The sequence below is a fragment of the Lygodium microphyllum genome, chromosome 26, assembly GCF_053477565.2.
Source record: "Lygodium microphyllum isolate KBCC chromosome 26, Lygodium_microphyllum_v1.1.10, whole genome shotgun sequence".
NCBI lineage: Eukaryota > Viridiplantae > Streptophyta > Polypodiopsida > Schizaeales > Lygodiaceae > Lygodium > Lygodium microphyllum.
The window spans coordinates 24,186,985-24,211,306 of record NC_141160.1 but is presented as its reverse complement, the minus strand read 5'-3'; the positions used below and the strand labels follow the sequence as shown (position 1 = coordinate 24,211,306).

The 24,322-nt window shown below is 39.9% G+C and overlaps 2 protein-coding genes across 7 annotated transcripts in view; one reads left to right on the top strand and one right to left on the bottom strand.

Moving 5' to 3' along the window:
• The first annotated feature begins 549 nt into the window (after window positions 1–549).
• LOC148013058 (MYB-like transcription factor ODO1) lies at window positions 550–2,902 on the top strand. 2 transcript variants are annotated; one of them, XM_087668166.1, is made up of 3 exons: window positions 550–1,039; window positions 1,267–1,389; window positions 1,697–1,940. In XM_087668166.1, the coding sequence occupies exons 1-3, from the start codon at window positions 904–906 to the stop codon at window positions 1,804–1,806; spliced, it is 369 nt and encodes a 122-aa protein (XP_087524292.1). In that variant the 5' UTR covers window positions 550–903; the 3' UTR covers window positions 1,807–1,940. The 2 variants fall into 2 exon arrangements, with proteins under 2 accessions (XP_087524292.1, XP_087524291.1); XM_087668165.1 differs by having other exon boundaries at window positions 560–1,039; window positions 1,267–1,396; window positions 1,697–2,902.
• Window positions 2,903–19,283: 16,381 nt separating this feature from the next.
• LOC148013056 (DNA/RNA polymerases superfamily protein) overlaps window positions 19,284–24,322 on the bottom strand; it is a 50,082-nt gene continuing 45,043 nt past the window's right edge. For 2 of the 5 annotated variants that reach the window (XM_087667674.1, XM_087667672.1), the window contains 3 exons: window positions 20,855–21,506; window positions 20,699–20,745; window positions 19,286–20,312 (listed from right to left, as the gene is read on the bottom strand). In XM_087667674.1, the coding sequence (XP_087523800.1) occupies window positions 20,119–20,312; window positions 20,699–20,745; window positions 20,855–21,506 (893 nt within the window). In that variant the 3' untranslated portion in view covers window positions 19,286–20,118. Of the gene's footprint in view, window positions 20,746–20,854; window positions 21,507–24,322 lie in introns of all 5 variants that reach the window. The other 3 variants (XM_087667673.1, XM_087667671.1, XM_087667675.1) reach the window with 3 other exon arrangements.

The window sequence follows — 24,322 nt, the reverse complement described above, 5'->3', positions numbered from 1 at the left end:
TTTGCCATGTAGACCTTTGCCATGTAGACCTTTTGCCATGTAGAGAGGATGAAAGGCAAAGATGAGCAACAAGTCCATGGAGAGCTATCATTGCACCGCTTTGAAAAGTAGCTTCTCGGAACGTGTGAAAGGTAGACCAAGTTGGCAAGCGGCAAAAAGCATTCTAGATCCCTTAATCCTTGACTAATACCGATTTATTAGGCCAATCAACATTAGTCAAGGTACGGGGAAGAAAAACAATTAGACTACGATTCACGAAGCTGAATTTTCACGGCTAAGAACGGTAAGAGTGACGTGGAGACGACGCCCAAGGGTGAACAGTAACTGTGGCGTGACGCTTCATGCAGTCAGTCACCAGTGGTTAATTTTGAAAAATATAATTTACGAAATACGTGAGTTTTTTTTTTCCCCCCCTCTATTTTAACGCATGCATCAAACGTGGTAAAAAAGAAAGGGATACAAAATCAAGCTTTTTAAAGATGGGTGAATAAAAAGGGGAGGGGGAGGGGACTCGGGAGGGAGATCCAACGTGGCGTGTGGATGGGATGCATTAGGGATGACACGTGCGGAGCACGGATCCTTTGAAAATCTACGCCACGGGCCGGAGGAGGAGGAGGGGGTGTGTGCGTGGGCTCCACGGGAGAGAAATTAACTTTTTAACAGTAAGGGCGTTTTTTAGATGGGTTTTTATGGGTATAATTTATAAAGGCGGGCTAGCACGGAAGTTTCTCTTGTTTTGGCCGGTCAGCGGGAGCGAGGAAGCGGCTAGTTATTATATTGTAGGCTGTGTGTGTGAGGGGTGGTTGATGGGTTTGAGCGTAGCAGCAGGCAGGGAGTTTCACTCGCAGCTCCTCGAGTAATTCTTGTGCTGGTGATAATTGTCGTAATTTCGGGAAAATTATCATGGGACGGCAGCCTTGCTGCGAGAAGACTGCTGGCCTGAAGAAAGGACCCTGGACTGCCGAAGAAGATCGACGCCTTATCGATTTCATCTCCTCCCAGGGCCTCGCATGCTGGCGCGAGGTTCCCAAGCTCGCAGGTAGATTTATTTATTTTAAAAAAAATCAGAGAAAAGAAAAAAAAATTTAACCCGCTGAGGCTTCTTCTTCTTCTTCTTTTTCTTTTTTTTTTTAAATCCCCTATTCGCCTTCATCTCTGCATGCGGAATTTAGAGCCTTTATTCTCTTAATTAGATCCATTTTTCTTGGGTTTTTTTTTTTTGGCGGATAATCATCAACATTAATTCGTTTTCCAATAATCTGGCAGGGCTCCGTCGATGCGGCAAGAGCTGCCGGTTGCGTTGGATCAATTACCTTCGGCCGGACCTCAAGCGTGGCATCCTCTCTGAGGAAGAGGAGAACCTTATCATCTTGCTTCATGCAACCCTTGGTAATAGGTGTGGATATTATAAAACTCCATTCATTTTATTTTAAATATAGTTTTTTGCTTCACGCAGTTAATTGTTTAATTCTAAAGACGTATGTTGCTGCTCTAATGTAGCTTACATGAGTTGCCCGGCAAAGGCAAACACTCTCTCTCTCTCTCTCTCTCTCTCTCTCTCTCTCTGTGTCTGTGTCTGCGTCAACATATTCAGTCCTACGTTCTTGTTTCCTTATGTCTCTCATGCATCGTAGACTGTCTGAAGTTTCCTCATGATTCTAAAAATCGCTCCCCTTTCTTCCCTTTTCCTGTGCAGATGGTCCAGAATCGCAGCCCAACTGCCTGGACGCACCGACAATGAGATTAAGAACTTTTGGAACACCCGCATCAAGAAGAAATTGCAGCACATGGGAATCGATCCCGTGACTCATCGGCCTCTCCCTCGCCTCAGCAATAACTCGGAATACCACGATATTGAGCTGCCACCCTATCATCAGTTTCCAAGCAGGCCTCCTTGCCATACTCAAGGTTCCTTTAATAGCCTGAATGACACATATACATTTGCCTCCAATCCCCCGAATCCCTACTACGTGTTTGGACATAGCAATGATTATTGTCACCAACCTTTGAGGTCCCCCTCGAGTGTGCTTACTTCTCAATTAAGCTCCTCCCATGACAAGGGCAAGGAGGATGACTCAGAAGACACCATGTGCACCATGGAATCACACCACATACAGCAGCAAATACTCCTCCCAACCCAACATAGTCACGAGTTTGGCAACTTGACATCCTCATCAGGGGCCGCCCAAATGGGATTGCAGAAGATAAGTGCCAGCAGCGAAGCTAATTCAATAATCAGAGCGTCAACAAGGACGAGTGCCAACACCACTCAAGGGGCAAACCCAAGCATCCTCTCTTCTTTAGAGCAATTTCTTCTTCCTGACAGCGAAGAGACTAGTCAATGTGATACTAATCCCCCACTAAGATACGATAGTGAAAGGCTTAACCAAGAAAAGGAGCCTACTGGCGACACATCTCAGCTCCTTGATACTGATAGGGCTCATGTTATTGTTGAAAGAACCTCTAGTGGGGGATACGATCAATGGAGTGAGCCCCTAGTGAGCCCTTGGGCAATAGACCCTTTCTATGAGCAAGATATCTGTACTTTAAATTCTATAGCTCTAGAAAGTAGCACCTATGCAAGCACAAGAAGTAGCTTAGGGTCCTATACCAACACAAGTAGCTTAGGGTCATTCAATCTACATGAAAGTGTATGGTAGATCTATCAGTCATAAAACTAAACATAGGTAGTATAAGACAAGGAGAAGCTTCTCAAACTACTCCAATTTTATACATGTAATAGTTCATTGCTCCAAAATAAATATGCGGAGGATTGCCACATAAGAGAAGTTACTTGGTTGTGTTTCTTAAATAAAAAGGTGCTAGTGCAAGGGGCAACTAGATAGGGTTTGTACTATCATCATGTACTCGATCCCTTTTAAGTTTTTGTATGAAAGGATAAGTGTAAAGGGCTTGTACTAGTATCATGTACTCAATCCCTTTTAAGTTTTTGTATGAAAGGATAAGTGTAAAGCTAGCTAGGGCTTGTACCTACATCATATACTCATTTGCTTTTAAAGCTTTTGTATGAAAGGAGTATAATGCCATTAAAGAAAGCAAGGTAAAAATCAAGCTAAACCCACCATGGCATGGCATGCAATTTGACATTTCATTTAGAAAACTCTTGGCATTCATATAATTCATTGTAAAAAGCAAGGTACTGGCATCTAATTATTCAAACACATGGAAATTTTGGATACATTTTTTCTAAAAGTCTATACTTTCCAAATAAAGTACACAATCATAACAAAAGGGACTCAATTCACAAAAATCTTTATCATATTATCAATGAGGATTGACACTTGACTTGAATAAAAATGTTTTTTGTGAACGTTGCCCCTTTGGGAGAATTCTAGCACCTAAAAGATTTCTCACACTCCTATATACATTCTCAAAAATCATGTATCAACATTAACATTACTAATACATCATCAAGACATGTGATACTTCACAACCTTTCTCAAAATTTATTTGCCTAAAAATTGTAAATTTTGATATTACTAATGCATTCAAGGTGTCTAAAAACACCCTAAGTGACTTTTCAATCATGAGAATCAAAGCCCAAAGGAGAAGAAACTACATTTTTATGTAAATGTTCTACCTAAATTAAGTAATAAACAAAAAGCGCTAAACAAGTAACCAAATAACAAATATATTGACTAACATTTAAGTGCTATAGTTGGTATCCCACTATGCTAGAAGTCTCCTCCAAGGTGCCATGCAAGATAAAATACTTTCATTGATGTTGTTGGATGTGTATAATCATTCTCGAGAAGTGTGCAGTTGACTTAGTTGCCATGTTCTTGATACATAAGAGAGATGTAAAGGAGGTTCTTTTTCTTATGCATGGATCTAACCCCTTCTTTTTTTATTCAATATATCAAACCCTCTATTTCTCTTCTCTTACAAGTTTTTGAGGGGTTTTAGCCCTTCCATTATGTAAGTGTATAATTAGCACTTTCTAATCACAAATTACAACTAGTTTCAGCTAATTATACACTTACTTAGGTGTAACGTCATATTTAAAACCATAGGTTATTGTCTCTCACTTAAAATACAACTAAACACACAAAATACAACTACTATTAAGCTAATTAGCATTTAAAACCGTAGGTCAATGTCTCTCATTTCCATAACTTTATACAATTGGTTTGGTTGTACTTTTTTCATATTGGTCTATGTAGTTAAAATAATTAGTCACACTATAAAGCGAATGCCACTTATTTGGTTTTTATGCATGCAACATTCACATGAGTGTTTTTTTTGCATATCTATATACTTACATTCTTGATCAAATCAATAGAAATATTAAGGATCTTATGAATATTAATATTTAGCAATTGGTTTAATTAGTTTGATCACTCTTTTCTTAGATTGGGTTGAAGAGGTACAAATGTAATGGTTTCACTATATCTTCAATAGTGCAAATGGGATTGTTGAGTTTTCAAAGTTTATATGCTTTTAAACTTCAAACACTCCAAAAAGTGTGGTTGGTGTTATATACTGAAAGACAGCAATATGTTAATAAGAAATTTTGGAAGTCTTAAAAAACAAAATAAAATAGTGATCAAAATTTCGCCTAAGCTTGAGAATACGAAGTCATGGCATGTAAGAATCTTAGAAGTCTCATGAAAAGTGGGGATATATTGTTAGTTTCAATAAAAAGAACTTTTCTCATGCTTGACTTGCGATTGAAATGTGACATAAACTTCATCTACCCTTCTTAAAATCTTACATCGCATAATGCACTCAAATTTACTAAAAAAAATCAAATAGCTTTCGAACTTAAGATTTTTAGAATTTTAGCACATCTCTCTATATTTTTACCATGTAGTAATTGAATAGATATTCATGTGATAGCTCTTTGTACAATAGGTAGATGTATGAATAAGTTCTAAAAGCACTTTTTTGATATATACAAGAATGAACTTGCTTTATACATGTTAATTGTGTTAGAAGGGAAGATAACACACACACACACACACATCTTAGGCCAAAATCAACCTATGAGACAAAATCATGTACAATGTTGATTGTCACTAGACATCAAAATGTGACGTGCTGAAAGTAAAATATTGTAAAAGAAGCCAAGGTGGTGTATAAGGCCATATAGTGCTCATATGAGGATACAATGGGGGGATGAGATAGTACATGTCCAGCTATATGGCCAAATGATACTTGTATATCTAGTTCCACCCAGTCAAGATCAATGGGTAGAGCATGTCATACATCCTAGATGTAGTATAAGGGTAGCCCCTAGGTTGGGCCCTCAACTCTATCAACCACTAGTCATGTTGTCGATAGATCTCCCTCATTGCTCTCTCATGTAGTATATGTGTTTGGTATCCCTATATCTGTCGGCAACATCCTACTCTAATCTCCTCAGCTCTTTGGATTGTCACCCCTCTCTTTGTAGGTGCTATGTGGGTGATCATTGTCTTCAGGAAATTGATAAGCTATGGCAAACGCCCCCCTCTCTGTGTAGTGCTAACTTGTAGTAGTCATGTGCGGAGCCTCTAAATCTCAACTAGAAACTAGCCCAAGTGGCATTGATGTGGGGACTACGTAACTAGTACAAGTGAGGTGCCTCCTTGAAATAGTCAAGGGTATCTAGCTCGGACTGTGTTGTAGGCTCCACATATGTAGATGTAGTGCTCCTCGCTCTCTACCTCCTCCTAGAATAATCTATAGATCTGCTCAACTCTAGGGATATGGACTACTCTCTCAGTCTCAATCTTGAGCTAGTGAGAGGATACCCTAAGCTGGTCAATGGCTACCTACCTCTCATGTGGCATGTATACATCTAGGTATCCATGTCTCTTAATGAAGCCATCCACGGGAGTGTTCATGAAGTGGTCTCTATAGTAAGACATCTTTGGAGAGAGAAAGGCAAAGACAAAGAGAACACTACCAAGGGAAGGTTAGAGATGCCATTTGATGTGGTACGATAACCAACTAAAATTTTTTCACGTAAGGGATGATGAATGTCACTTATGTAACATTCTTCTTTTTTTTTTACTCTAGGCTTGATATAATGATGGGTCTTATTTCCCCTCTCTAGCTCTCTACAAGCATAGACTACAAATAGTCAACACACGTGTGTGCATGTGTACATGTGCACACACACACACACACACACACACACCCCCCAAGGTGACTTGTATGACACAACACTTCTATATACATCATGCTATGTTAAGAGACCAGTGCAAGCTCACTTGTTATCTCTATATTTGCCACTCTTCACATACTTCTAATCTACAATAGAAAACCTTAAGTAATAAATGTAGCACTGACTTCATTAAGCTAATTTAGTATATGATAAGACACGAGTAGCATCTAGGGGTTGATCTTTGACACCTACTACAGAGGTTTCATGTATAAGTTATTACTAATATTAAACTTGTTCAATTTTGCAAGTATCAAATTACCCATTTTTTCCCTATCATAGTTTGCTTTATGGATCTCTTATATATTGCTATTTATTTCAATAAGAAACAATTGTATACCTTTATCCATTCTTTCCTTTATGAGAAAAATCAAAATATTAAGTATGTTCTAGCTATAAATTGTGGGTTGATATGGAAGTAATATTTTTAATGCAAAGTCGTTTAATCAACTGTATAAATTGTTCCTCCATGCACCACTTTTGCTTTTGTTTTAAGTCTCTTGTTAATGCACTTACTCGCGATGGTGCTCTTTGCAACTTATCACTATAATCCTACATATACTAACTTCAACAATATTACAATTTTGTAGCCTGGAGCATGCCGCCCATACCTTACCACATTTGTGGTATTGAGATCCATTGTTGCTCCCATCGACCTTCATTCAAGGTGTTCTTTGTTGCATTATTTCTCTTGAATTTGATCAAATAGTCATTGCCATCAAGACTTTTACTATTTAGAGACAACCAAGCTCTAAAAATTCACTTCCATTGCAATTGGATATGGCCAACCGGCTCAAATTTATCATATTCCTCTCTCCAAGCCTAGCAACACCATTTCTAAGCTAAAATGTTAAGCTAATAGCTTGGAATTCTTGGTAAAGGAAAATGAACAAAATCTAAGCCAATGGATTGATTCATCCAAAGGCATCATCAGAAACATCTTGTTGTACATAAACATAATGTTCCAACAAGAGAATCTTATGCTGAAAAGGTCTACGGAGGTTCTCACCCCCTCTCTATTGATCCCACTCAAAGAAAGGCATTGCTCCATATTGATTACTTAGAAGTAGATGTAGAATTCTTGAATGCCACTTGGGACACTCCTAAGTGGGTCAATGGTTATGACCAAGGGTCCTATGTCGACCCATTTATTCCTCCTTGCCTTGTGGAAATTTACTTGTAGGCATGTAGACATCAGCCTTGGTCATATGGTGTATTCACCCTTGCTACATAGATCCTTGGTGAAGTGCGGTTCATGTGCTCGGGAGAAGAGGACATCTCAAATTTAGAGAAATACTATTCGAAATTGGCACAAGATGAAGTATCTACTCTTACTTGAACTACTATCTTAAAGGGTCTCTTGATCGTGTGTCAACGTGAACTAGTTATCCCTATGTCTAATCTCATGCTTTGTGTCATCCCATGTGTAAACACAAGACATGTGTGCTACTAGCTTCATAGTATCAAACCACTCAACATGCAAAGTCATGTGTGCTACTGGCTTCATAGTATCAAACCACGCAACATGCAAAGTCATGGTTAGATGCACTAGAGTCCATATACCACTCCTTATCTACCTTATGCATTGCACCAAGGATATGTTGCATCGCCAATAGATCACCACCATGTGACTAATCTTCTAAAGAATAATTACTATGGGGAATCTCCCTTGAGCATATATCAACCTGCTTCTTCCTACACTCATATGCATAGTGTCTTGGAATAGCACAATAGTTGCAAGACCCAGGTTTCCTTCCTTGTGCTTGGCCTCCTGCATATCCACCTACATTCTGATAGTTGTGGGACTGATTTATTTGTCCTCGATAGTCACCTTGGCCTTGGCTCCAACCTCGGTCTCTTGCATTACACCATGGCCTCTATTGCAGCCACCTATAACCAATGCATGCTCTCCTCTCTTGCCACTAGAGGTACCACTTGTGCCTGCAATGAAACCTTCCTTAATCAATCTACTTTCCTCACTCATCAATAGGGGAATGAGATCATTAAAGGTTGATATATTATCACTCACTGAGATGCTAGTAATGAATGGTTGATACTCCTTGCCTAGACCATGTAGGCACATTGCAATCACATCATCATCAATAGTGACTCCAACACTACCAAGTTGTTACATAATGCTTCGAATCTTCAAGACGTAATGCAAAATGTTGCTTGTTTTACTCTCAAGATCATGCAATTCATTTTCAAGTTGCAGCTTTCAAGCATTAGTGCTCGTCTCAAACAATTTGGTTGTTGCATCCCATAAACACCATATTGGGGAATATGGGAATTTTCCATAAGTTTAGGACACGTGGTCAAATCTTTAGATTTGTCATTACTTGAAAAATACAACTCCAAATCGAGCGCTCTATAGCTCAATAGATTCCATTTTTCAAGTGCTTTTCAATGATAGGTCACATCATATAGTTTTGAGAAACTTATGGGCATGTTATCTGGGTGCCACCTTTTTAGTATTCAAAAAATGGGAATTGGGAGATTCCCAAACTCACTAATATTGTGTTCATACATCTTTTGCAATAGTTTTGTCATGTATGTGGCCCAATATGCTATGCTCAATGGTGATGGACATGTGCTGAAAGGCTTGATAGGTCTCTTTCACCCTTGCTTTCACTGCTACATCATCTCTTGCTGGCCTAGCCTTTGTGCCATCTACTACTGCATCCCACAATTCCTTACTAATGAGATGTTTCCTTATGTGAAAGTTCCATGTAGGCTGTACTCTATTTTTTTCAGCTCAAAAAAAGCATCTGAACATCATGAGTGATTATATCAACATCTTGTAATCATCTATGTTGAAAATCTATTATTCAATGAGGTGGTGATATCATTTTACATCCATTATTAGAAATGATGGATAAAAAGCATAATGCTTGTATGAAAAGCACACCTTTCACTCTAGACTATCGAGTCTCTAGGCCCATGCTCACATGCAAGTCCCTTTTTCCTCATAAACAAGAGCTCAACTTCACATCATTCATATGATCCACTTAGGTAGGTGCCTCAAATATATCTAGATAAACAAAAGGTGTACTCAAATGTATCTAGACAAATAATAGGTGTACTCAACTTCTTATGTCTAACCCAAATCATAGGTTAGAGGGTGATAATACCCTTGCTCTCAAGCTTCAAGACATCAAAATCTGTCGCTATGTACCTTAATATCAAATAGCCTTATTGTAATTGCAACTGAAAGGAAAAACCACACTATTCATGGAGAAAAACCCTAAAGCATTGTCCTGGCAAACCAAAACTATCATTGCAAAAGCACCTAATTTTTGCTTGCCTTTTAAACCACAAAATCATTGATAGAGTATCTCACCATGGCTAAGTATATGATTCAACTCCACATCCATAGTCTTAATTAAGACTCTTAGAAAAGTTCTCACAACGTCTATCGTAGATTTACAATAGTACTATTGACCAACTGGACTAGGAATAAGCTCTTTATGTTTTTATGTGTCCATGTGAAATGGACTGCATATGGCAACATTGTTGTAAGTCCTACCAACACCCTTAATCTCTACCATTACATCTATGGAGAGGGTCTACTATTTGATTTGTAATAACTACTTTATTCGATGGGTAGTAATTAGTGAAGCATTAAAGACAAAGTATATACTCACACATAGGATAATTACCCAAAGTTGTCTAGTAGTTTCATGCAACAAAATTGCATTTGTGTTTGCGCCAAAGTTCACAAGCATTTCTTCTACCTCTCTTCCTTCTCTATAAGTAATCAAAACTCACGTGAAACCTTTGAGTCAAGAGAAAGACTAATCAAAACAAACATCTTGCTTAATCAAGCACACAATATATGAGGGATCTGAGAGAGAGGATATGAGTCAACAAGCCAAATAAAGGATATTTGGAAGTCACTGTGACATCTTTCTTGATCGAAGGGATGTGTGGTAGTCATCTGGACTCCTTTCCTTAGAGCAGCACTATCTAGATCCTTTCAGAATTAGGAGTTAGCTAATCAAGTGATTTCCAAGTCTACCTTGTAGCAAAATGTTTGGCCTTGATTTAGTGGGATTAACCTAAGGAATCTATGATTTTTATAATTAATACAGAGTGAGAGAAAACTATCCCACACTTCATTCAAAGAGAGTGAGAGACAAAGGGGAGATGAGCTCAACCCCTCTGCCAATAGGTCTAAACTCTTGGTTTTAAGGAAGTTGGCATATCAACAAAAGGAAACAATCAAGAGAACTGCATGCTTTCGACTATACACTTACAATAGCTACCTCCATTTGCAATTGTTTCCTCGCATGTCTCTTTCACTTCTTGGCCCTTGAACTCAACCTATATGAAAACAATCATCAATAGATCCATGGATGATGACTACAATGAACCTGCATGAGTTTCATAACCATACAAACAAACAATGAATGCACATGAAGCACTCAATAAAGTCAAGAAATGCACGCAAAATGTAGCCACTTCTCCAATGTCATCCAGTGAAGAAATGCATGCAAAATGCGAAGTGTTGGTGCTTGGAGTATGTACAATGAGGACCATGATTACAATTTCCCTTTACTCCATCCTAAGGTAATTGATTTTACTCCTTCCCAAGCTAATTGTTATTGTTCCTTCGATGTGGCATAGCATCATTGTGGCACTCAAAAGCACATAATCCCAATGTTCAATTCATATACCAAAAGTGAACACACGCACTATATCCACACACAACACACTATATTTAGTTCATGTACCAACATTTGGGCTAAATCCACACTCCACAAGTGCCAAATCCAGCAAAACAAAAATGAATCCAGTGATATATCCATGTAAATAGTAGGTCTAGCAATAGGGATCATCTATGTACTATGCAATAGAAAGTATATGTGTTCTCTGATTTTAGCACATAATGCTCCCAGGTGGAATGCAATCATTCTCCATCTTCTATGAGTTACCCTATTGGACTTAGCTAACATCAATCATTTTTAAGATCCCATGCACATCCTTAAGAATATTGGTAGCTTATTATGGGATTCGATCACAAGAAATAGAGACACTATAGGGGCAAGGCTAGGTTTGAAAGACATTGGTACCATGGAGGCATATTGGCCTTATAGACCACTCCGATGGTTGTATACAACTACATCATGCTCCTTGGTTTTTGTCCGCCAAAGAGGAGTGCAAGGTGAAGCAAATCATCAAGTCCATCCACAATATACCCATGAGTGTGATGCAGTCTCTTAGGGACTATAACATGACAACCTAGTGAGACTCAAATCCCACATTTGGCATAAGGTGTGTCAACAAGTATGTGCAAGCCAAGATAGCTATTCCCTTAATTCAATACTTCCTATATTTTCCATTTTGCATTTATATTATAGGTAAGGTGTTTGAATTATGACAATTCATACTACACACAGCTATCATGGTCTCCCTCACTTTAGAGACACATTCGTGGCCATTTACATCCCATGTATTCTTCCCAGTGCCAAGTCAACACAACTGCTCAGGAGCTAGAAAGCAAAAAAAGGTAGCGAGTGTATGGCCCAATTTTTTTAAAAACAAAGGCAGAATAGGGACCAGGACTTTAAGTCAAATCAACCTGAAGCTCAAAGAAAATAAAGCACATGAAATTAGAACAATCTAAAAATAGCAAGAAGATGTCAGGTGCTCCACAACTACATGAGATTTTAAAATTAAGGTTAAAGTCCCTTGAACATTTAATATAAAATCGTTTTCAACATTGAGAACTTGTGTTTTAAAATTTATTCACACTTAATGTGAGACAAGTGAGTGAATTAGTGAAGAATCGAATGAGAAACATTGGATATGTGAATTAACCCTACGATTGCATGAAAAAATAGTTCCTAGCCACATGCAACTGAGTTAATTGGTCTTGCGCATCTATAAGTTAGTCCACCTTATATTTAAGATGGAAAATTTAATGAAAATCATTCCAAAGTATGCCATTTGAAACATCTTGTCTCTTTCTCTTCCTTCCTTCGTGTTCACTATCTATGGAACCTCTATGCATGCCATAGCTTGCAAAATAGATTGCCTATTCTCTCCTGGATCATTTGGGAGACTATTACTAGCCCTCTTCTGAAGAGCAAGTGCTTGTTGCTTATCTCACAATCCTCTTACTGTGCAAGATAGGGGGAGATTCTTGAAAAGAGCATACATATATATATATATATATATATATATATACATACATATATATATATACGTATATATATATACATATGTGTGTGTGTGTGTGTGTGTGTGTGTGTGTGTGTGTGTGTGTGTGTGTGTGTGTGTGTGTGTGTGTGTGTGTGTGTGTGTCGCATCACGTCATGGGCTGTTACGACCTTGATATCCCTCCCACGTCGCGGCTCGCTCATAGCACGCATAACGCGTTTTTCTAACTTGCACAAGGGTAACTTGGCGCTTGGAGTCGTCGGATCACGCCACAGAAGAGTTCCAAGCTCACAAGGATCCACACTCAACCATCTTAGAACACAGTGCCACGCGGGCGACACGGTTCACAACCCACCTTTCCTCATAAGAAGTCATGGCGACTCAAACTCGAAACAGGGGGCCCAGCTACCTTGCTCAAAATGAAAACCCTACACATTGGGAGGCTAAAACAATGGTTGCTCCACGAGGCACCGCCTACATGGAGGAGGTGGGGAGACATGGGTTGCCCAAGCCTCACACTCCCTTCCCTCATAGGTGCAATATATATATATATATATATATATATATATATAGAGAGAGAGAGAGAGAGGAATGCTTGCCCTAATGCACCGCCTACATGGAGGAGGTGGGGAGACATGGGTTGCCCAAGCCTCACACTCCCTTCCCTCATAGGTGCAATATATATATATATATATAGAGAGAGAGAGAGAGAGAGAGGAATGCTTGCCCTAATGAGAGTAACTTGTAAAGTGGATGGCTACCTCACACGTGCTTGTGGGATTAAGAGGCACAAAGCTCGAAGGTTTATTAGACAAGATTGCCGAAGCTTAGGGGCTCATTCAATTGCCTAGTCACTTGATTCATCTACTAATCTTTGTTTGTTTGAACAATTAGGCTAGACGAAGGATTAGCTTTCTTGGTTAGACCAGATTGGAGAGATAGGCTAGGCTAGGAAACTTGTGGGGTTAGAGACTTGGAGAGATAGAAGGGATCTAGAGCACGTGAAACAATGTGCATGCAATCTTCTGGGTCCGGTACAATCATAGCGCAACTGCCTGGCGTGTGAGGCGTTGCTTAGGCTATCCCTGTGACTACAACCTGTTTATTGATTATGGATATTTCTACTACCATTTCTGAAACTTTAAGTATATCTTTGGCGTCTACCACTGCCCTACCCACCTTTGGCACACCTGCTCCCATCATAGCATCCACTACACAGTTGGAGAGTTTCCCAAAGTCTTCCACCACCTTACTAGATGCACTCAACCGCGAGACCTAAGAAAACAAGGAGAAGGGAGGGGGGGAACCATCAACTCTTAGCTATTCACATAGGTCGGAAACTTGTTTTGTAGATATTTTACTTTGTAAGTATCCTTTTCCCCTCATTTTAAAGGTTTCACACATATAGCATGCATAAGATCTCATGTCAACTCCAAAAGGATAAAGTTAGGTATGTTTAGGTGCTCTATGATTTTAATGGTCTAATAAGAGGCATAACCCTATTCTTCTTTAGTGCACAACCAAATCCACCTTTGACATCTTCAAAAATATTTGAGTAATTTGTAGTGTGAATGATAGCCTTATCATGTCTACCTTATGCATCTATAGCAAAGAACTCATTTGAATGTCCTTCAAATTGCTTCCACAACCTTGTCCTTTATAGTCCTAAACTTAGGGTATTCAACATAGATTCCATCATGCTTTCCTTCATCAACCTTCATAAAGGATGATCCAAGCTCCCCTCTACCCAAAGTTTCTTATTGGGTATCCTTGCAAGCCTTGTGTCACTTCTATTATCCACTATTCTCAATCAACTATGATTGGATTTCTCTTTCGATTATGCTCGTGTCAACTTCCCGTCAACCTTCTAAAGCTCATCCAACTATGCATCTGTCTCTTCATATTGGATGTTAGGATCATGGATGGTTCCTCCATGTTCATCTCATCAATTCTTTCATTCTCACTAATTGATTGCCATACACAATGTGATGTAGTATTTATTGAATCAATGTATTTTTCCCATTGTGATTTTATTTTGATGGCTTTCGATTGTGTTTTAGCAACTAGAGTGAATCTCCCTTGCAGGATCTCTAAAATATTGGTGTAACCCAAATGTCATGCATTTGCACCATCACAATATAAAAATGTTGTGAAACTAGAGAAACTGAGAGAGATATTAGTAAGAGGATCAAACAATCAGTTATATATCTTTGTCCACGCATAACTCATTGTGTTGCAAACCCCTATCCATGTAGCCTTGCAAAATCTAAGAAGTGGCTTTGGCAAATTATGTCCAAAGCCACTGTGCCCTCATGAATATATAACATTTATTGAATGTGGAGTCCTTTCTCGAACATGATTTTCCTTTACTTTGAGAGGTCAAATGTGAACGATGATCACAAATGAGATTGAACCCAATGGAGGTACAGATAAGGTGAATGGCATAGCACAACGAAGTTAGGGAGAATAATCTAAGAGAGTAGAATGCAAGAGATTTCAGAGAGTCATGAAAGGTATGCTAAGAAAGAAAGTCAAATCTATTTTTCCAAGTGAAAAGAAATCCAATTAACCGTCCAAACATGACTTAAATACATAAAATTTTGCCAAAACATGTATTCATTGACCAAGATGTAAGGTATTTAAATCACCTTCAAATTTAAAAAGAAACCCCTTAAATTTTGTTACAACTTTATCTCAAAATAATCATTACAGCCAAAATACTAAAAATCGTTATGTGAACAAACAAAGAGCACCACAATCTCATAACTAATCACTACCTTAGATATAAAGTCTCCTTTAAAAACTAACTCTTAAATGAGCACATATCAAGAGTTTGACCAAATCCATTATAAAAAAGGCAAAACAAGATTCTAGAAGAAGAGAGAAAAAGAATATTGTACTTTTCTTCTCTTCACTATTCCTTGATTGAAGGAGGAGAGAGGGATCTAAAGGGCCAAAAGAGAGCTCATTTTTACCCCAAGGAAGGAGGTTCTTCATAACAATACTCCAAAACAACGGATTGAGCCTCTTAGGAGTTTCTCGTCATAAACTCTATGTACTCTCAACTTTTAAGTTTTTGGACTAACATAGGGAAACATTTGGTTCTATCTTTCACTACCCTCACAAACATTCACTATTTCCTTTTTTTAAATGACCTCTACTTTTACACTACATTAAGGGCTTATCAACATAGTTTCCTCAAAACTTGCCAACTTATCCTTCTTGATGACTAGAATTGTATGTGACTCTCTCTCTTTACTTCCATGATATTTCAAGCCCTCATACCTCTTATCAAAGAGGTAAGTAATGATGCCATGAGGAGGGTTACTTTTTGTGCTAATGGCACCACAAAGTGGGTAGTGTTAAAACATTGATGTATGTATATTTGCCCTATACACCTAATCTAAGGTATTTATGCACTACATCAGAGGGTTGAGTGGGGTTCTTTGGAGGACTCTTAGATGTGGTCTCTAATACCATAGGAGTGAAGCAAGGATATTCTCTCTTTCACACTCTTTGGACTCTATATTGATGACATAGAGGACCACATCATATGAGGAGGGGACAAGGTGGACATGGCAAATACTCCCTCTTACTTTATGGTGATGCCATTGTTTTGGTCTCTAAGTCACAAAAGGGTCTACATTGATATATTAATGCCCTTTGTGATTTCTATACACAATGGGGAATGAAAGTGAATCTTGGAAAAACCAAGATTTTGATTTTTCACACATCATCCCCAATGAGGATAGTTTTCACCCTAGGAGTTGGACTTGAGGTGGTAGACTCGTATGTCCACTTGGGAATTACATTAACTACATCATCTTGGAGATTCAATATGGCATAGGTAGTCAAGGATCAATTTACATGAGGATATGACACATTAGCTATGTTGGAGTGAAAATGTCACCATGTGCACTTTAAGAGCATCATACATGACGATGGCTATTTGATACATTGGTCACACCATCCATGATGTATGGTGCACCGATTTGGACCCGTGACCTAGGTATGTACTTATGGCCACAAGTAGATAGGCCACACATCATGATGCTCTCATGGATGATTCATAGTAAGCCATCAATACAACATGAGATCATCATAGCAAAGTTTGTTGCACCCCCCATGATGCTAGAGGCTCTATGCCAAATCTCAATTTTAAACACAATGTGCCATCCATCCAAACACGCTACTTACAAGGGCATGCAAGGCCTAATGGCAACTGCCACAAGCAAAACATGAGACTTCACAGTGTGCACAAGCCAAGCATTGGCTTATAGGACGTGGGATAAACATGGACTAACCCCCACGACCCTCCTTTTCTAGTATGGCATTGACTCCCCCTCTATACACCTCTCTACATCAAAGAGAAACTTAGTCATGTGACGCGACCTCTATCATCTACGCATACATTACACATGGGTCTCCCCTTGACAACCCCTTCTCATGAAGATGTCATTTTACGTAGATCACCTCATGAGGACCACAATAGACAATTTCATTGAAAGACCTAGACGCTTTGATGTTTACATGTCACATGAGATGTAGGCAGCCATTGGCTAGCTCAACATTTCATCTCATCAGCTCCAAATCGAGACAAGGAGAGCATCCCATATCCCCAAAGACGAGTAGATCTATATACCATATTGGCAAGAGATAGAGAGAGTTCTATGTATGCAAATGCAAAGCCTACAGTACCTACTGTGCCAAATAACCCACACTTTTCAAGAAAGATACTTCTCTTAGATCAATTATGGAGTCACCATAGCACCACTTGGACTAGTTCCTAGTTGAGATTTAAGGGCTCCACACATCATTATTGCAAGATGGCACTATACAGAGGAGAGGGAGGCAATCATAGCTCACTAACTTCTTCCAAGCAATGACCACACACAATATACCTACACTACTTACAAGGGCATGCAAGGCCTAATGGCAACTGCCACAAGCAAAACATGAGACTTCACAATGTGCACAAGTCGAGCATTGGCTTATAGGATGTGGGATAAACATGGACTAACCCCCACGGCCCTCCTTTTCTAGTATGGCATTGACTCCCCCTCCATACACCTCTCTACATCAAAGAGAAACTTAGTCATGTGACGCGACCTCTATCATCTACGCATACATTACACATGGGTCTCGCCCTGACAACCCCTTCTCATGAAGATGTCATATTACGTAGATCGCTTCATGAGGACCATAATAGCCAATTTCATTGAAAGACCTAGACGCTTTGATGTTTACATGTCACATGAGATGTAGGCAACCGTTGGCTAGCTCAACATTTCATCTCATCAACTCCAAATCGAGACAAGAAGAGCATCCCATATCCCCAAAGACAAATAGATCTATAGACCATATTGGCAAGAGATGGAGAGAGGAGTACTATGTATGCAAATGCAAAACCTATAGTACCTACTGTGCCAAATAACCCACACTTTTCAAGGAAGATACTTCTCTTAGATCAATTATGGAGTCACCACAGCACCACTTGGACTAGTTCCTGGTTGAGATTTAAGGGCTCCACACATCATTACTACAAGATGGCACTATACAGAGGGAAGGGAGGCAATCATAGCTCACTGACTTCTTCCAAGCAATGTCCACACACAATATACCTACACAAAGGGATGATAGTTCAAAGATTCAAGAAGATCACAGTAGCACGTCAATCATGAAGGTAGAGATAGCAAATATAAAGGCTACACCAAAGAGAGAGAGATGAGGGAGACTAGCCAATCCCTTGAGCGGTACTTAACAAAGCTAGGAGATTAGACTAGATACTATCCTATATTATCTCCTTGGGGATGTATGATATACTCCACCCATCGATTTCAACTAGATGAAATTAGTGATCATTACATCTCACCCATGCTCACCTATAGAACTAAATACACACTACTCCATCCTTCCCCCATCATCCCTCTATTATATCACTGAAAGAACATTATCATCTCCATTCTTCTCTCTTAGATAATATGCGGCCATCACTAATTACATTTCAATACATCATACTTTACTATTTAATTATGATCATCATTGTACATGGTTCTGCCTCATGGGCCAACATTGGCCTTAGTAAACCTCTCTCTCTCTCTCTCTCTCTCTCTCTCTCTCTCTCTCTCTCTCTCTCTCTCTCTCTCTCTCTCTCTCTCTCTCCCCACTAAATCTGTTAGTCCAAATCTTGTAACACAACATAAGAGTTTGTTCACATGCATACTCAAAGAGTTCTTTCAATCCTTTTATCACTCCTTCCTACATGCAAGGGTGGCACCTAGGGAAGCATTTTAGACTTGAATGCTCACCCTAACAACAAACGTACCCAAAGACTTTATCAACCATCTTGGCAACACCACCCAAGCCAACCAAAGAGCCAAGTCCATGAGAGGAATACCTACATCAAGGCAAAGTACTCAAAGCAAAATAGAAAGTGGAAAATTATGTATTAAAAAGTATACATTACAACATACTTCTTGGTCCTCTCTGTGATAAAATTCTAACCCTTATTAAGAGCAATTCAAACCTTGCCATAAATAATTGCATATCTAAAGGCACCCTAGTTATAGTTGTCACGAAAAATAGATGTAAGGTAATGTTTCTTTCCTAAATGCAGTATCATGTTTCAAGAAACTTAATCACGTGTTTAAAGGAAGATATTACAATATGCAACATTGTTCTATGTTCATTCTTGTTTTTTATTGGAGTATGATTTACTATGTTAGGCATACCTCTACATTCTTTTTTTATTGGAGTATAACTTTAGCACATTTAAGTATGTCACAAGTCAAGTTTCATATCTTGTATGTCGTGTAGAGTTTCAAGGTGGTTGTCATTATTTACTGTAGGCTAGTTCTTGTAAAATCCAAAAATATTGGCAATCTTGTAGGCCTCTATCTTGCTTGCTGAAGGATTAATGTGGAGTCTAGTAAATCAATCTAGGCATATACCCATGCCATCTTTTGAGCAAGAGTGATTAAACTCAACAAGGAAAACAAGTACATACCTTTAAAGACCCTATAAAAAGGGCATTTATGTACATTATGGAGTGCTAAAACTGCCTCATGCATATACAAAAAGAATTTCTTTATAGGGACTTGAGAGCATGTGATAGGGGAAACTCTCTGTGCCCTTTCCTTGCATTTTTGCAGCACGAGTTCCTAGATGCAGCCTGTCGTGTTCAACGCTAAGATGATGTACTCAGCCAATGGCCATCTGATGATTGAATCCTATTGAGGCACCAACCACACCCTCTACAAGAGAGAATGCATGGCATCACGTAGACTAGAAGATGATCAAGCTAATGCCTCATGAATGTCATGTTGTGAAGGCTTCCACAGCAACAAAGGTGTCATTGAGGTAAAAGTGACAAATGCTCCAACATGGCAAGGTGCATATGGATGAGGCAGCCACAAACCAACCAACCACTGGCAAAGCCCCCACCAGCAAACATCAAAGCTGGAGTGTCACAACTGCGGAAGCAGGAGTACGTGGCATGGCTGCCCTTCAGAGCTCCGCACCCTGAAGGAGGCACTAGTGAACTCATGACTCCAGGGGTTGCAATGATCCTAATAGAGCCTTAAAGAAAGAATGGCTGCCCTTCAGAGATCCTCACCCTGAAGGAGGCATAAGTGAACTCATGACTCCAGGGGTTGTGATGATTCTAATCGCCATAAAGAGAGAGCTCCCAGCAAGGGTGTCAGAACACCCCTTCCAAGGTACTCTCGATAAGAAAGGTCCAAAGTAAGTGGATGTAGACCTCTCCCAAGTAAAGATCCACTGAGAAATTAAGGAATGTCTCGAAGAAAGTGAGACGAGAACCCTCCAAAGGGAGTTGAAGAGATTCCTAAAAAGGACGCCATAAGATTGCCTCCATGGAGTCTACATAGGCCACTTGGAAACCATGGCACAAGTCTCCCGTGGGGATAAGTGCAAAAGAAGAAATCTAGAGGGGGAGATGAATGATCCCATTTGCAACCCTGTGGAACAAAAAGAAAAGAATTTTATTTGGTAGCGATGAACCACAGCATACTCTTCCTACAAGAAAAAATTAAATCCTCGTAAAATAAATCAAAGCATCAAGAATGTTTGTGCATCAGGACAACTGAACTGGTGGTGAGTCCCCCCTCTCAGCACTTACTGCAATTGCAGATTCCATTCTTCTTTATCAGGTTCAATTTTTTAAATGCAACATACTTACAAAGAGAGTTCTGATTGAGTGACCCATCTGTAAATATGTACATACAGTAAGAAACAAAAGTGGCTAATGATCATTTAAGCCACATCTAAGAATAAAGAACTTCCTGTGCAGCAATGCTCAAGTTTTTGGAAAGTAAGCATCAATTGGAAGATAGTTGCTACTCTCCTTAGAACTGCTCCGTCCCTTCTTCGAAACCATTTCCTTGCTGGATGGGCTGCAGGAATCACAACTTCAATGAATTATCAAGCATGAAAAGGTCTCTACAATATAGCAGCACTTCATCTAGAAAAATCAATCCCACTCTTTGGGGCAAGAAGAAAGACCTGTGCAATCTCTTGCTTTCAGCTACAAGGCCTTTGGACTTGATGCCTCCTGTAAACTCTTGCTGTAACATTTGAGCAAAATGAAAGTCCATATGCTCCTGTCTTTCATGAATGAAGCATGCTGGTAGCTCAAAACCGCAGAGTGAGCATTCAGTGTCGTTGATCCAATTCATCATGCAAAAGAACCTGGACTCTGAACCTCTGTCATAACTATCACTTTGAAAGTCTGCCTGCAGATCTTGGCAAATGCTATTGATCACATGTGCTTTATACAAAGTTTCCTGATTTTCAATGAGAGGAAGTCTTGTTTGGTTTTTTTTAGTTGCTTCATCAGATGAATCAATATAGTCATTAATGTGTGTTTGAAGTGACATTGATTCTGAATCACCAGGCTGGACTCTTTCTCTATGAGAACAAGATAATAATGCAACTTCTTCCACAACCCCTGTAGAGATTCCTTTCAAATTAGGTTCACATTTCTGTTCTGGAGAGTAGCTTGATTGCTCTGAATCTTTGTTGATACTAATACAGCCATCAGAAATTTTTAGTACACTAGAACTGCCTGCCTGAGAGGTGGGAGTGCAAAGAAAATCTGCAATACTTCTTTGTGTTGGATCCATCAAGTCACCTCGGAAATGTGATATCCGCAGACCTGTGATATTATGCCACTTGCAGACAATTAGCAGTACATATAATCATTTGCAACCTGCTGCATATGCATCTCACACAGCTTATACTTGCATAAAATGAAAAACCTACGACCAGAAAATTTTGATAAGCCACAACATGTCTAGACATGACCTGCCCATTGCCAAAAACTAGTCCCCTTCAAGCCCTATTGAATCCTCACAGAAGGCATGCACTTCAGACTGTTACAGAACCTTGTGATTCCTCCTCTCAAATACCATGTGGATTCTAGGTATGAAGCTCCTCTCCATAGCTGCTCCAATAAGTACTTAGCAATCTTTTCATTATAGATTTTATTCAAGTGTCAACTGCATATCTGTAGCCATGTATTCTCGTGCACACATGCACTTGGGTCATGGACCACAGTAACATGGGTGTTTTTTTCTGCACACACACCCACCCCCCCTCCTCTCCATAGCTGCTCCAATAAGTACTTAGCAATCTTTTCATTATAGATTTTATTCAAGTGTCAACTGCATATCTGTAGCCATGTATTCTCGTGCACACATGCACTTGGGTCATGGACCACAGTAACATGGGTGTTTTTTTCTGCACACACACCCACCCCCCCTCCTCTCCATAGCTGCTCCAATAAGTACTTAGCAATCTTTTCATTATAGATTTTATTCAAGTGTCAACTGCATATCTGTAGCCATGTATTCTCGTGCACACATGCACTTGGGTCATGGACCACAGTAACATGGGTGTTTTTTTCTGCACACACACCCACCCCCACCCCCCCCCCCCCCCCCCCCCCCCTTCTTTCTTTTGTAAGTCATGGTTATTCATGCTCCTCAAAGGAAATCGCCCACTTGAGCATAGAAAAACCAGATATAAAGCCTGTCAAGATCGTCTAGCAGGGATGAGGTGCTTCAGACATGGCCACACAGTTCCACTGGGAAGGAAGCAAAGATACAATGAATTAGGCTGCAAGGAGAACCAGATTCAACAATTTGAGTCCTAACTGCAGGGAGGAGGCTATGGACCAAATCGTTGCACCAGTCTAATGTCCCAGTTCACCTGGAACTGTTACATTTGGCCAGAGCCTCGAGGAAAGTTTGCACTCCCACCTATTGCTAACCCAAATATCTAAAGAGTTGTATCTTGTATCTCTGCCTCATAGAGTATGCCCCTAGCTAAATCGCTGCTAGTAGAAGGGCCCCTAGGAAATGAACCCAAAGTCTGAAACATTAAAAGACAAAGGAAATGCCACTGGTGGTGCCAAAGAAGGTATTTGGGGCTCCACTATAACAGAGAATGGGTAGCTCCTAGAAGTGGCCTCTCAAACTTGAGTGGAGGAGGGAGTGGAGGAAGGGGTATCACATGGAATCTCCTCGATGCCCACATCGGAGTTACATTCTGTGGAGCAATCCAAGGGAGGGGAGGTGATAGATAGCTCCAGTGGAGCCATGGGTGGACAACAATCACTGTCTCTTCAGTGGAGCGGACTACAAAGCTGAAGAAGAGGAAGGAGTTAAACACCCTCTGTCGCTTGAAGAAGCAGACTGACGAGATGATGGTATCCAACAATCACTATCTCTTGGTGGAGCAGACCGCATAACCGCAGGCCGTGGCCCTAGAAACCATTGGTAGGAATATAGATGAGGGAAACCTCTATAGCACATTGCTGCAGTCTCCAAGAAGTTGTGGCACCTAATAATCCTCCTTTTACTCAGAAGGACTTAGTGCACATAGATGCGTCTTATTGCCTTGAGCGTAATACTCTGATAGCCGATTCAGAACAATCTCTCTGTCCCAAAAAGGAGATGTGGCACAAGGAGTGCTTCGTGGTAGACACATGCTCCGATGGTGTGGGGAGCAAAGGTTGAAGTCGATAGTCTTTGGTGTATGACCATTCTTGCCACAGTAGAAACACCCACTGGATTGTCTGTCAAGAGAAGCCATGGTACCGAAGTGTCAACCTGTAAAAGGGAGGGTGGGAGGGAGAAGAAGAGAAAAGTGTTTCCCGATGATGCAACAAAAATAAGGGGGGAAATCACAAGATGATGCCGAACTCGCAACCTAACTTGCCTTCTCCAATGCAAAGGATCTTTGAGGCTCTCTAAGCCTCTTTTACTCCGATACCATGTCAAGAAATGACTGTTGCGAAAGTAAACCAGAGAGACAGTAGGGTTTGCAGGGAGAAACACGATGTGTGTACAACAAACACTAAGAGAGAAGAGAAACTCAAAAAACATGAAAGAGGAAGATGATGAAGCACTAAATCATTAAACAAAGCTATAAAACGGAACCAAAGCTCTAAAGATGATTGCACTGCCTTGTATGAATCAAGCAACAACACCTGAAGGAAGCCTGCACTAAAGAGGAAGTGAAACACGATCCTCTAAGGCAGTGTGCTATCGAAGTAATCTAAAGATGAAGGACATTTGTCGAGGAGCAAAACACAGTCCTCTAACGTTGTCAGAGTCAAGGAAGAAGATCACTAGCTATGAATGCGTACTCCAGAGGATAAGGATCAACAAGATAGCCTGTCCAATGAGAAAGTCCAGCCCCTAATGGAGCAAGAACTACAAAAACGCACATGTCTGAGATTGCAAGTGCCTGTCAAAGCCATCATTGATACCAAGTAGGTGTCAGATTGCAAAACATAACCTGAGAGGCTAACGCCAAGTGCAGAGCATAGTCACTAGGTAGAGAGAGTTGATCTAGCAACAAAAATACACATGCCTAGTGATACCAAATGGAGATAATGGTCACCAGGTGGAGGAAGAGAATCTACATCCAAAAACGTAGGTACAATTTGACGCCAGATGGTAGAGA